The sequence below is a fragment of the Phocoena phocoena genome, chromosome 9 (assembly GCF_963924675.1).
Source record: "Phocoena phocoena chromosome 9, mPhoPho1.1, whole genome shotgun sequence".
Taxonomy (NCBI): Eukaryota; Metazoa; Chordata; class Mammalia; order Artiodactyla; family Phocoenidae; genus Phocoena; species Phocoena phocoena.
The window spans coordinates 91,041,843-91,056,626 of NC_089227.1; the positions used below are offsets into that span (position 1 = coordinate 91,041,843).

At 39.8% G+C, this 14,784-nt stretch overlaps 1 protein-coding gene across 2 annotated transcripts in view; it reads left to right on the top strand.

Annotated features, from left to right (window-relative positions):
* Nucleotides 1–384: 384 nt before the first annotated feature.
* TRIM24 (tripartite motif containing 24) overlaps nt 385–14,784 on the top strand; it is an 89,691-nt gene continuing 75,291 nt past the window's right edge. For both annotated transcript variants that reach the window (XM_065883540.1, XM_065883541.1), the window contains exon 1: nt 385–748. In XM_065883540.1, coding sequence (XP_065739612.1) covers nt 385–748 — 364 coding nt within the window. The remainder of the gene's footprint in view (nt 749–14,784) is intronic.

The following is a 14,784-nucleotide window of genomic DNA, read 5'->3' on the forward strand; positions in this document are numbered from 1 at the left end:
GCGCACTCCTTGCAGTCGCCTCGGTTGCTGGGAGAGGGAGGGAGGGGGCGGGGCCTGAGGTGGGTCCTGGGGCCCGAGAGAAAGGCCGGGAGGCGAGGGCGGGCTGGGCGGATTTGACGAGAGCCGCGGCGGTTGGCGAAGCGGACGGGGCGCAGCCTCTCCGGTGCGAAGAGCAGTCCCCACTGACAGATCCCCTTCTTCCGGCCGCGCCACCCGGGAGGCGGATCCCCGGGGCCTGAGGAGGCTTCCTTGGCCCTGGACTCCCTCCCTCTCCTACGAGTCACCCGGGCGGCCTGGGAGGAGAAGGAGGAGAAGGAAGTCGTCGGGGGTGGCGGCGGGCAGAGAACCCGCTCCTCTTTTCCCGGCGGCGGCGGGGGCAGGACAATGGAGGTGGCTGTAGAGAAGGCGGCGACGGCGGCCGCGGCGGCTTCGGCGGCGGCCGCCGGGGGGCCCTCGGCTCCGCCGAGCGGGGAGAACGAGGCCGAGAGTCGGCAGGGCCCCGACTCGGAGCGCGGAGGCGAGGCGGCCCGGCTCAACCTGTTGGACACTTGCGCCGTGTGCCACCAGAACATCCAGAGCCGGGCGCCCAAGCTGCTGCCCTGCCTGCACTCCTTCTGCCAGCGCTGCCTGCCCGCGCCCCAGCGCTACCTCATGCTGCCCGCCCCCATGCTGGGCTCGGCCGAGACCCCGCCGCCCGTCCCCGCCCCCGGCTCGCCGGTCAGCGGCTCCTCGCCGTTCGCTACCCAAGGTGAGAGGCGGGTGCGGACGCGGTAGTGGGTGGAGAGCCTGGGCAGGCCGGCGCCCTGGAGCGGCGCAGCGACCCGCTGTCATGTCGCCGCCGCCCGGGGTGCGCGGCGGGGGAGGGGCGAGGAGGGTCTGTACTGCCGGCGGTGACATGGAGGGCCCGCGCGTTGTGCGGCGTACCGCGCGCCCCGGGAGCAACTTCCACCGGCGCTGTAGACTTGGCCGCGCTGCTGCTGCTGCTCCCCAGCATTCTCCCCCCGGGTGCATGGCCCATGCGACCCGCACTTTTGAAAACCTCTGTTGGAGTCTGCTGTAGTATCTCGGGTCCTTTGACGACTGCATCTAGTTAACCGCTGCCCTCTGCCTCCCCAAAGCTTTGTCCAGGTCCATGTGATCCTAATCATCTCGTATGTACCCATGTTATTTGAGCTGGAGAGGGGGAGGGAGGGATAAAGATGAAGTGATGGTGACTTTCTTTGATGATTGATTACAGATCGGATGCCGTCTATTTTTTGTCTTACATGTTTTGGGTTATTTACCTTAATGAGCCCCCAGTTCTCTCCTCTCCGATGGGGACAAAGGAACTAAGAGACGGTGTTTTGTTGTCCTTCTTTTTCGGAGATTTTATTTTGAGACAGTAAATGGTAAAGAGAAACAGAACAAAGTGATTTGGGGTGCCGCATTTTCTTGTATTTTGTGGACAGCAGCTGGAAATGTTGAAGTTACTGTTCTCTTTGTGGTGTTTGTTACTGTATAATGAGACTTTTGACAGGTAGTTCCCATTGCTAACGTTAACAGGTTTGAAACACTTAAAGTAAGCACAGTAAATTGTTTCTAGTAGAATAATTGAGGTTTTAAATGTTTATATTGCAAATTTGAGCACCTCCGTTTAAAAAATACAAAGTGGAAATAATTCTTTTTTAATATATACTGCCTTTTTTAAAGGGACTAGTTGATTTAATTAGAGATAAAATGCAGATTAAACAGTTGAGCTAGGTCAAAGAACATATGAAATTGATGCTTTTAAATAGGTTGTAGTGTTAGATTCTTGATTTAATTATATGTTAGGAACAGTGTCTAGTTGAGAGAGACAGTTTTCCGTGGGTTTCTCTGTTTCTGCAGGTCTTACCAGGGGAGGTACTGACTGCCCTTTGTTTCTGTTTTTAAAGGATGTTTGTATAAGGAAGAGCCTTGGAAGGTAGAGATAGTGTCTTCCACCAGAGCAAAGAATAGCCATGCATGTGGTGCAGTATAATAAAGATAGATGTCACCTTCTGGAGTGAAAGGCAGGCATGCTTATTGCCCATCATAAAAGATGAGGGTTCCCTAGGCTTAGGTTTCCTCTTCTGCAACACAACCCATTGCCTGTGCAAGCATCAGCTGCCCCTCTTCACCTTGCCAGGTGGGAACCGGGCCTCTGGAAACCAGTGCAAAAATGTTGACACTTTGGCTTATATTATTACTGGAAGTAACAAACTGCCCTTTGTATCTGACCCACAAGTCTCCTGTCTTCAACCAGCATCCGTGGAAGCTACTTTGTTAGCTTACAAGTAGGGTAACATCTCGGATCCTTCACGCTGATTTGCTCTGCCATGGCCCACCTGTTGGAATGTTAGTACAGGTGAAACTTAAATTTTAGTTCTTAATTTTTAGACACGTTTAAGGGTTTCTTTTATTTATATTTTAAATGATCAAATGGGCCAGTAGCTAATTTGGAACTAAATTTTGCATAATTCTAGAATTAAGATGTATTGTGTGCCAGGCCATGACATTTAGATCTGAATGAATGAGAACGTGGGTAATAAAAGCTCTGATCCTCAACTCTGAGGCAAGTTTGCAATTATATAGAGTTCTCAAAATGTTCCAGTCTCCAAATATTTTTTACCTTTGTGTTTGTATTGTAAGTAAGAGTTCAGGAAAGCATTTAAATTGGAAGATAATGTTTTTGTTTTTATACTAAGAAAGAAGAAGCCTTTGTTAAATGATACTTTCACATACACCTCTAAAAAATAGTTAGGGCTATCTTCAATAAATTAAAAATACTATCCTGAGTCTTAATAACTTGAATATTTTCTCCCTTCCTCTCTCCTTGCAAACTTACTTTAATACTAGCTGTAACAAAAGTTTAGGCAATATATTTCAGAACTACACTTGACCCTTGAACAACATAGTTTGAACTGCAAGGGTGCACTTATACACAGATTTTTTTCAATAGCAAATACTAGAGTAGTACAAGATTTGCGGTGGGTTGAATCCAAGGATGCGGAACTGGTGATACGGAGGGCCGACTGTAAGTTATATTTGAAATTTCAGCTGCGGAAGGGTCAGCACTCCTAACCCCAAACTTGTTCAAGGATCAACTGTAAATAAATAGGGTTCATTTGATTATCTCTGTTCTTCATTCTCCTAATGAACTTGTGGGTACAGGCATCATAGGTCAAACTACAGTACCTTCAGGAGCTAAGCAAGTAATTGAGATGGAGAACTGTGAGCCTGGGGTAAAATAATAGGGAATGGTGGGGAGTGAAAGGAAAGGGGAGCAAACTGTGCTTAGCTGCAGCAGATTGTCCTGTGATAGCGCAGGGCCAGGGTTGGAGGATAACGAGAAGTCTGGAGTCTGGATTTTATGTCATGTTTTTCTAGTATTAGATATTGGCAAGTAATTAAAAACACGCGCACACACACACACACACACGCACACAATATAGACCCATTCTGTAGGCCAAACAAAACAAGTTTTGTTGAAGCCACATGTGTTGCAATTATACTCTTTTAGATTTAGATAGGGGTTTTCAAATTTTAGCTCTACTAGAATCACCTGGTATGCTTGTTGAGAATCTAGATTTCTAGGCCTCTCACCCCAGAGAGCCCAGTATGTCATAGTTTTAGAGTTCTAGAGTATAATCATAAACCCTAGTTTTTTGGGGGGAGTTTTGAGTTTTTTTTAGCTCAAGCTGTATTATATTCCAAAGTACAGTTGATCAAAGAGGATTCTTTAGAAAATTAAAAATTCAAGGTGTAGTGTTCTCCACAGTATCAGACCTAGTTTCCCTTTCTATTAAGTACTGTTTGCTGCTCCCTTTGTTATATCCTAAATGAACTTTATAGGAAGCAAGTCTTTTCTAACATGTATTTTTTACAAAAATCAACATAATGGTTTGACTATTTTAAAGAAGAAACAAAGCTAATTTATAGCAACAAACATATAATTTGTAAATGCTTAGACACAATTACACTAGCCACCAAGCCTCCATTGAGAACATTGGTTCAAACTTTTGTAAGGCTACCAGTTGGAAGGAATGAGGGTGAGTGACCGCAAGCTAAAGTTGGTTTACTACCTCAGTCCCGACTTTCATTTTCTTAGTATGCAGTAATGTCCAGGAAAGAGGGAAGAGCTTAGAAAACATTTTCTTTAGGTACATATGAAGTCAGGAGACAAACTGATCTTGGAGAAATGTTACAATATTGTGCAGTATTTTGTAGTGTGGATGTACTGTTCAGCCAAAGAGTAGCAAGCTCTAAGAGCTATTTTTAAAGAATACTGAGAGCACGCTTTTGAAAGGGGTCAAGGGAGAGTAAAATATGAGTCCATCAGTCCTCTTTATTAACTGGCAGTCTGTAAGATACAACTATCAATTCTGGGAGCTGATTTCTTTTGGTTCTTGGAGAAAGGTATTAATCACGTTTCGAGTACAATATATAATGACAAAGGATTTAAGATTTAAGATCTGTATACAATATTCACCTGTTGATGGAAGTTGCTATTGATTTCAGTTTGGGGTTGTTATGAATAAAACAGTTATAAATATTTGTAGACAAGTCGTTATGTCAATATGTTTTCATTTCCTTGGATAAATACTTAGAATTGGAATTCCTTGTTTGTGTCATAAGTGTATGTTTACCCTGGTGTACCATTTTGCATTCCCTCCAGCAGTGTATGAGAGTTCGCGTTAATGTCCTCACTAATTTGGGTGGTGTTAGTCTTTAATTTTAGCCGTTCTAACATGTTTGAAGAGGTATCTCATGATTTTAATTTTCATTTCCCCGATGAATAATAATGGGCATCTTTTCCTGTGCTTATTGGCTATTCTTACTTATTTTTGGTAAAGTTTCAGTTTAAGGCTTTTGTAGATTTGTAAAACTAGGTGATTTGGCCTGTTACTGAAAAGTAAAAATTCTTTATATATGTCCAGTTTCCTGGCGCTTGTCTACATACATGTATTGCACGTATTTTCTTCCACTCCTTTTGCTTGCTTGTTCATCTTCTTTTTTTCTTTTTTGTTCTTTTGCTGCACCATGCGGCATGTGGGATCTTAGTTCCCCGACCAGGGGTCATACCTGTGCCCCCTGCATTGGAAGCGTGGAGTCTTTAACCACTGGGCCATCAGGGAAGTCCCTCATTTTCTTTTTCTTTTAACTTTCTATTTTATTTCGGAGTATAGTCAGTTAACAGTGTGATAGTTTCAGGTGCACAGCAAAGGGACTCAGCCATACATATGCACGTATCCATTCTCCCCCAGACTCCCCTCCCATCCAGGCTGCCACATAACATTTATAAGAGTTCCCTGTGCTGTACAGTAGGTCCTTGTTGGTTATCCATTTTAAATATAGCAGTGTATACATGTCCATCCTAAACTCCCTGACTATACCTTCTTATTGATGGTGTCTTTTGAAAAGCTAAAGTTTTAAATTTTATCTAGTTTATAATTTCTTTTTCTTTTATGGTTAGTGATTTTCGTGTTCTAACAATTCTGTGCCTACTCCAAGTTTACTTAGATTCTTCTCCTGTCTTTTCTTTCAGTACTTTTATAGTTTTAGCTTTTATATTTAGATCTGTAATATATTTTGGGTAATTTTTGTGCTAGTTAAGGGTTGAGGTTTATGTTTTTAACCGTATGTTAAAGCACCATTTTTTGAAAAGAGTACTTTCCCCGTTATATTACTTTCGGCATTTTTGTAAAAAGTCAGTTGAACATATATGTATGGTTCTGTTTCTCTACTCTCTATTCTATTCTATTGATCTATTCGTTCAGTACTAATAATGTTTTTTTATTTTTAATTTAGCTTTTTAAGCAGATTTTGAAATTGGACAATTTTGTTCTTTTTCAAAATTGTTTTGGCCCTTTAAAGTCACTGCATTTCTTTACAAGTTTTTAGAATCGAATTATCAATTTCTACACAAAAGTCTGCTATGATTTTGATTGGAATTGCATTGAATCTAGATATCAATTTGGGGAGAATGATCTTAACGATATTGACTGTTCCTATCCATGAACATGTTTTATTTCCCATTTATTTAGATCTTTAATTTCAGTACTCTTATAGTGGTCTTGGGCAATTTTTGTGAAGTTTATTCTAAAATATTTTATGATAATGTTCTTTAACAATATTCAAATTGGTGTTTTAAAATTTTTCATTTCCAATTACTTGTTGCTAATATATTGAAATACAATTGGCTTTTGTATATTGATTGTATGCTACTCTCTTGCTAAATTCAATTATTAAATCTAGTAGTTTTTTGTAGATTCCTTAGGAATTTCTACATAGACTATCATGTTACTTGCAGGTAGTTGTTTCTTTTCATCCTTTATAATTTATGACATTTTCTTCCCTTATTGCACTAGCTAGGACTTCTGGTAGCATATTGAATAGAAGTTTAATTTCAATATTAAATGAGAGATGACATCCTTTTTCTTATTCCTGATCTTAGGGGTAAAACATTCAGTCATTCACCACTAATATGTTAGCTTGTTTGTTTTTTATAAATGCCCATTATCAAAATTAAGAGGTTCCCTTCTATTCCAACTGTACTGAAGGTTTTTTTTTTAATCATGAATGAATGATAAATTTTGGTCAAATGCATTTTCTGTATCTATTAAAATGATTATATGGTTTTTCTCTTTTTTTTCTGTTGCTGTGGTGAATTACATTGATTTTCAGATGTTAAACCAGTCTTGAATTCTTGGTGTATACCCCACTTGGTCATGATGTATTATCCTTTCTGTTTACTTCTGGATTTGAATTGCTAACACTTTAAGGGGTTTGGGGTGTTTTTTTTTTTTCTTCATGGGGAACATTGGTGATATGGTTCTCTTGTGGTTTTTTTTGTTTGTTTGTTTTTGTTTTGTTTTGTGGTACGCAGGCCTCTCACTGTTGTGGCCTCTCCCGTTGCGGAGCACAGGCTCCAGATGCGCAGGCTCAGCGGCCATGGCTCACGGGCCTAGCCGCTCCGCGGCATGTGGGATCTTCCCGGACCGGGGCACGAACCCGTATCCCCTGTATCGGCAGGCGGACTCTCAACCACTGCGCCACCAGGGAAGCCCTTTCCTTGTGTTTTTATCTGATTTTGCTATCAAGGTAATACCTCAAAATGTGGTGTGAGGTGTTCCCTCCATGTCTATTTTCTGAAAGAGTTTTTGTAAAATTGCTATGAATGCCTCCTTAAATACTTGACAGAATTCACCAGTGAATCCACCTGGACTTGGAGTTTTCTTTACGGGGAACGTTTTGATTAGGAATTCAGTGTCTTTAATAGAGATAGGGCTCTCAGATTTTTTGTTTCTTCTCAAATCCATTTTGGTAAATTGTTTGAAGAAAATTATATGATTCAGCTAGTTTGTACATTTACTGGCATGAGTTTGTTCACAATATTCCCTTATCCTTGTAGTGTTTTCAGGAGTTGAATGATATCTCCTCTTTTGTTTCTATATGTAATTCATATTTATTCTTTTTCTTGGTTACTATTACTAAGGGCTTATCAACTAACTTTTGGCTTTGTTAATTTTATTTATTGTCTCTGCTTTAAAGGTACAGTTTTTTCTCTAAGCATGTGTTAGCCACCTCAAACAAATTTTGTGTTGTGTTTTTATTAACATTCCATTAAAAATTTTTAAAATTTCTCTTGTGATTTCTTCTATGACCAATGGGTTGCTTAGAAGTGTGTTAATTTATAGGCATATGGGGGATTTTCTAGATAGCTTATTTCATTGTAGTAAAAAAAATGCTCTATAGGGTTTAAATCTTTTGAAGTTTATTGAGACATTTTATATTCTAGCATATCATCTATTTTGGTGAATGTGCACTTAAAGAATTTAAATTCTACAGTTGTTGGGAGTAGTGTTCTGTAAATGTCAATTAGGTCAAGTTGGTTGATAGTGTTGTTAAAAAAAATTATATTTTTATTGTTTTTGTTGCTAGGTTTGGTTTTTTGTTTGTTTTAAAGCTGTACATATTTTAAATGTATTTATTTATTTTAGGCAGCATTGGGTCTTTGTTGCTGCGTGCAGGCTTTCTCTAGTTGCAGCGAGCAGGGGCCACTCTTCATTGTGGTGCGTGGCTTCTCATTGCAGTGGCTTGTTGCAGAGCACGGGCTCTAGGTGCATGGGCTTCAGTAGCTGCGGCACACAGGCTCAGTAGTTGTGGTTCACGGGCTCTAGAGCGCAGGCTCAGTAGTTGTGGCGCATGGGCTTAGTTGCTCTGCGGCATGTGGGATCTTCCCGGACCAGCACTTGAACCCATGTCCCCTGCATTGGCAGGCAGATTCTTAACCACTGCACCACCAGGGAAGTCCCTTTGTTGTTGTTTTTGTTTTTGTCTGCTTGTTCTATCAGTTATAGAAAGAAGAATGTTTAAATCTTCAATCATGATTGCTGATTTCTCTCTTTATTCCTTTAATCCAGTTAGTTTCTGCTATAAGTATTTTGAAGCTTTGTCTTACTGATGAATTGCCTGCCCTTTTTAACACTACGAAATGTTGTTCTCTATCATTCATACTACTGTTTCATGACCTATGCATTGTCTTATATTAATATAGCTACCAGTTTTCTTATCTTTGTGTTTAAATTGTTTATTTTTCCATCCTTTTATTTTTAACCTTTATATTTAAAGTGTATCTCTTGTAGATAGTGTATGGTTGTGTCTTGCTTTTTTATCCAAGTTGTAAAATTTTGCTTTTAATTGTTTAATTCATTTATATTTTAAGTAATTTATTAGCATGGTCCAATTTAAGATTACCATCTTTTTATTTATTTTCTTTTTGTTCCTGCTGGGCCTCTAGTATCTTTGCTCCTCTCTCAGTCCCTTAGCAGCTGCTCTCTGGTAGACTTCTGGTAAGTCTCACTCTGCACATGAGTGGTAGCCTTCAGCCAAGAATTTGGAGAAACCCTACATAGACTACTGGCACCCTTCCTCTGTGCAGTTCCCTTCTCTCCAGTACTTATCTGTTTCACAGCCCCAAATTTCCCCTGGCTCCTAAGCTGTGTTCTGCTGAGCCTCTAGTTCCCTGTACCGTGGTCAGGATATAGTTCCCAGGCAGACAATCAAGATATTATAGGGGCTCGCTTCCTGAGTTTATTCTTCCCAGTTACATATAGTTATTCATGTCAGGCAAGCTTGTCTTGGTACTAGTTACTCTGTCCTGGTGAAAAGTTGATGTCCGAAGACCATTTTTTAATCACATTGCACTTTTTTCATATACTCAAATGTGGGTAATCAGCAAACTTTGGTTCTTAGATCCTTAGATTTGTCCCTTTAATTTTTCTTAGAGACCGCACCAATTTAAACTATCACCTAGATGCACACATCTCTTGTGTCTTCCTGTTACCTTGACCCCTTTCTCAAATTTTATGTGCATTTTCAAGTATGCACTAGACCAGTAGTCTCTAAAATGGGATGTGTGCTGCATTATGAAATAAAATTCTAGTGAGGTGAGGGAAAACATTAGAACTTATTTGCATAAATTAAGCTGGAAAGTACTTGATGTGTAGATTGTTGTGGCCACATGAATAAGCATGTTAACTGGTTACATTGCACATACTGTACACAAAGTATCCTGAGGGAGGAGTCAGGGCTGCTGCAAGTCCAAAAGTTAACTTTATGTGAGTTAGAAATAAGTGTGGCGTGTGTAGCCCCAGGGAATACATGGTTTAGCAAATGGAACGAGAATAATCCTCATTTGCCCTCTAAAATTAGGCAGTCCCTTGTGCTGTATCTGAATGGGTCTCCCCTCACCTACCCACCAAGTTTAATTGTGCTTAGAGCCCTGGAAGATTGGGACCTAGAACTAGGAATAAATCTTCTCATAAAAGAAAAAAACAAAAACAAAACTATACACAGCTGCCTTGGAGGTGATGGGATTTCTCTACTGCAGACTCCGTTGTGTTTTTTTTTCTCCCACAAATTGTAACACAATTTGGATAAGTAAGTTTATGGATTTTCACATCTGTTTTTAACTAAAATGACTGTCAAAAGACTGAAGATCATGGTAGGCCATTACCAGGACCCTAGTGAAGTTAGGGTCTAATCTCCATTCCTAGAGAAGTTCCATATGGATGCCACTCAAAAAAGCCCCTCGGTTTCAACAGTCTGGAAAGTCCCTAAATTATAAGATGTAGGGCACATGTGCAATAGCCATAAAAAATGATCCCCCCCACATATCTATGGTCAATTAATATTCCACAAAAGAGTCAAGAATATACAGTGGAGAAAAAGTCTCTTCAATAATTGGTGCTGGGAAAACTGTACAGCTACATGTAAAAAATTAGAACATTCTCTAATGTCATATACAAAAATAAACTCAAAATGGATTAAAGACCTAAACATAAGACTGGATACTATAAAACTCCTAGAGGGAAACATAGGCAGAACACTCTGACATAAATCGTAGCAGTATTTTTTGGATCTGTCTGCTAGAGTAATGGAAAAAAAGCAAAAATAAACAAATGGGATCTAATTAAACTTAAAAGCTTTTGCACAGCAAACAAAACCGTAAACAAAATGAAAAGACGACCTACAGAATGGGAGAAAATATTTGCAAATGATGTGACCAACAAGGGATTAATTTCCAGAATACACAAACAGCTCATACAGCTCAATATCAAAAAACAAACAACCTGATCAAAAAATAGGCAGAAGATCTAAATAGACATTTCTCCAAAGAAGACATACAGATGGCCAACAGGCACACGAAAAGATGCTCAACATAACTAATTGTCAGAGAAATGCAAATCAAAACCACCATGAGGAATCACCTCACACTGGTCAGAATGGCCATCATCAAAGAGTCTACAAATAATAAATGCTGGAGAGGGTGTGGAGAAAAGGGAGCCCTCTTACACTGTTGGTGGAAATGTAAATTGGTACAGCCACTATAGAGAACAGTATGGAGGTTCCTTAGAAAACTAAAAATAGAGTTTTACCATATGATCCAGCAATCCCACTCCTGGGCATGTATCTGGAAAAGACGAAAACTCTTAATTTGAAAAGATACATGCACCCCAATGTTCATAGCAGCACTATTTACAATAGCCAAGACATGGAAGCAACCTAAGTGTCCATTGACAGATGACTGGATGAAGAAGATGTGGTACATATATACAATGGAATATTACTCAACCATAAAAAAGAATGAAATAATGCCATTTGCAGCAACATGGATGGACCTAGAGATTATCATACTAAGTAAGAGAAAGACAAATACCATATATCACTGATATGTGGAATCTAAAAAATGATACAAATGAACTTATTTACAAAACAGAAATAGACTCACAGACATAGAAAACAAACTTATGGTTACGAAAGGGGGAGAAGGTGGGGGGATAAATTAAGAGTTTGGGATTAACACATACACACTACTATATGTAAACTAGATAAACAACAGTGTCCTACTGTATAGCACAAGGAACTATACTCAGTATCGTGTAATAACCTGTAATGGAAAAGAATCTGAAAAAGAACATATATATATATTATATATAAAACACTGAATCACTTCGGTGTATACCTGAAACTAACACAACATTGTAAATCAACTATACTTCATTCAATTAAAAAAATTATAAATTCTTTAAAATAAAGTGATCCCAATTCTAATTAAAAGCATAGAGATAGTTCCATTTAAGTCTGTAATCAAGGTTGGGTACTGTTGGCTTGGTTCTTACCCAGTTTAGGAAGATACAGAAAACTGAGCCCAGAGAAATCAGAGCTGCTCATATTTAATGACTTTTTCAGTGTTTTGTAGGGGGATAGATACTTGCATTCTTGATACCTGAATATGCAGTCAATGGTGGGTTAGCAGGCAAGGAGATCCATGTTCCATAGAAAGCTTGTAACCGTTGCTGCCTCATTTTGTGTTTAATTTTATCAGGTGTATGGAGTTGATGGAGTTGTGATTTTTCCCACCAGGCTTAAATTACTTGAATCTTTGAAGTCTCGTAATTCAGCTGTGATAAAGATAATGCTAATTTTGCAAGCATAGCAGCATAAAATGGCAGAACTGATCCTTCATAGGCTCTTCATCAGTCTTATTGTGAAGTTGACAGCAATGATTAACTAGGTCTAACAAGAATTGGGCCTAAAAGTTTCAAAATTAATAAGACTCTTTGAAATTGATTGACATCCTCTATGTTAATGAACTGTGCCATAAGTGTATATCACATCTTGGACCATTAGCCAGTAATGGTATGAAGCTTTCATGATTAGCAATACATTTAAAAGCATTTATTTCATTCTTTAAAAATATATTTATGTGATTTACTATGTACAAGATACACTAGTACTTTAGCATATGTACATAATAAATATATATGTAGGGTGCATGTTCAAATATTTGTGTTTAAAACAACACGTGAACATATAAATATCAGCTGAATTGCCTCAGTGTTTTTGCATGTTTATCTAGTCTTTAAAACATTTTTCAAATTCTCTTCTTTGAAGTTGCAAAACAACCCTATTCCTCAAAGAACTACCAGAAGATCTTTGATTATGGATAAATAGTCTCCCTGGGATCTCTTGACTACATATATCAGCATTAAGCATAACCAGGAAGAGAGCCTAAAGCACATGAGATTCTTAGTGTCTGTCTGTCTCTGTACTGGTATATGTTGATTTACGTTTCTTCCTGTCCTCATCAATCTTCTAGACTTGCTGTTCAAGTTCTCCCACTTCTCTGACCCTTCCTTTTTGGTCTCCTTGTTGTCTTCCCTCTGTTTCCTTCCCTTGTACTCTTGGAAAGTAGAGTGTAGAGATCACCTAGGACAAACCTTTAGGAATTTTTTTTTTTTTGGCTGCATTGGGTCTTTGTTGCTGCGTGCAGGCTTTCTCTAGTTGCGGCGAGCGGGGGCTACTCTTCGTTGCCGTGCATGGGCTTCTCATTGCAGTGGCTTCTCTTGTTGAGCACGGGCTCTAGGCACGCGGGCCACAACTATTTTGGTAGAGAGATAGAAGGGAAAACCATATTGGGGTGGGTGGGAGGTAAAGAGATATAGATGGAAAAGTTTACCAACTCTGTTAAAAAACAAAACAAAACAAAAAAGTTTACTTCTGAAGGGAGGGAGGAAAGGGATAAGGCAGTACCTGGAGAGAAAAAAATAGGAGTTGAGGAATATTTCTTGTTTATTTTTTTGTGAATAGGAAAGGCTTAAGCATGTTTATTTATTCTATATATATATATATATATATATATATTTTTTTTTTTTTTGGGTACGTGGGCCCCTTACTGCTGCGGCCCCTCCCGCCGCGGAGCACAGGCTCCGGACACGCAGGCCCAGCGGCCACGGCCCACGGACTCAGCCGCTCCGCGGCATGCGGGATCCTCCCGGACCGGGACATGAACCCGTGTCCCCCGCATTGGCAGGCGGACTCCCAACCACTGCGCCACCAAGGAAGCCCTATTTATACAATTTTTAAAGGTCACTCTCCATTTACAGTTATTACAAAATATTGGCTATATTCCCTGTATTGTACAATACATCCTTGTAATACTATCTTACACCCAGTAGTTTGTACCTCCCACTTCCCTATCCCTATATTGTCCCCCACCCCAAGTGGTAACCACTAGTTTGTTCTCTGTATCTGTGAGTCTGCTTCTTTTTTGTTTTTTCACTAGTTTGTTGTATTTTTTTAGATTCCACATACAAGTGATATCATACAGTATTTGTCTTTCTCTGTCTGACTTATTTCACTTAGCATAATGCCTTCCAAGTCCATCCATGATGCTGCCAATGGCAAAATTTTGTCCTTTTTTATGGCTGACTAGTATTCCAGTGTGTGTGTGTGTGTGTGTGTGTGTGTGTGTGTGTGTGTACACACACACACACCACATCTTCTTTATCCACTCATCTGTTGAAGGGCACTTAGGTTGTTTCTGTATCTTGGCGATTATAAATAATGCTGCTATAAACATTGGGGTGCATATATCTTTTTGAATTAGTGTTTTTGTTTTTTTCAGATATATACCCAGGAGTGGAATCTCTGGATCATATAGTAGATCTGTTTTGGGATCCAGTCAAGTGAGCTATTGAATGTACAAAAGAAGAGATTTGTGAGTGTGTGAGCTTCTGAGAAGACAGGGTAGGATTGATCCAAGGCATGGTGGAGAGATTAGTGACTGGATAGGAGAAGAAATGTTTTCTTTATTGTGAACAGGACAGAAGGCAAGAAAAGGCATAAATATAGAAGGTTTCTCTGTGTGTGCTCAAAGTGGGTGGCATTTCCCAGTAAAACGTAGTATGATTATAGATCATGTTTGCTGCTAGAGATCAGAATTTATAGTGATACCTGTATGCCTTCTCTGAAGCAGCAGAGTGTTTCAGGGTAGTGCTACTCAACATGTGGTCCACAAACTGTTAACATGAGTCTGAAATGAAGCAAAGAGTTTGCCACAGGAAAGTCTGGGGGAGCTAGGACAGCCTGGTGCCTGAGGTTCTTGGAAATATTCAGTGAAAAGAACAGAGCCCCATGCTGAGAAGAAACTGCTGCAAATAAACACAAGTTGACTAGGATAGGAATTTAGGGGTTAAGAAGAGAGAAGGTTCAGATACATGTGGGAAGGGGGACCAGAGGAGGCAGATTTCAGAAAATATTACAGAAGTGGTTACACTAGGGTACCATAGGTTTGAATACTTTGTGGTAAAAATGTAAGAGGAAACCTTAGAACTCTGAATCTAGGAAACAACCTCTACATAGGAAAATCCCTTGTTATGAATTATGGAATCTACTGTGGTTTTACACCATTCAAAGATATTACATAAGAAAAAAGGA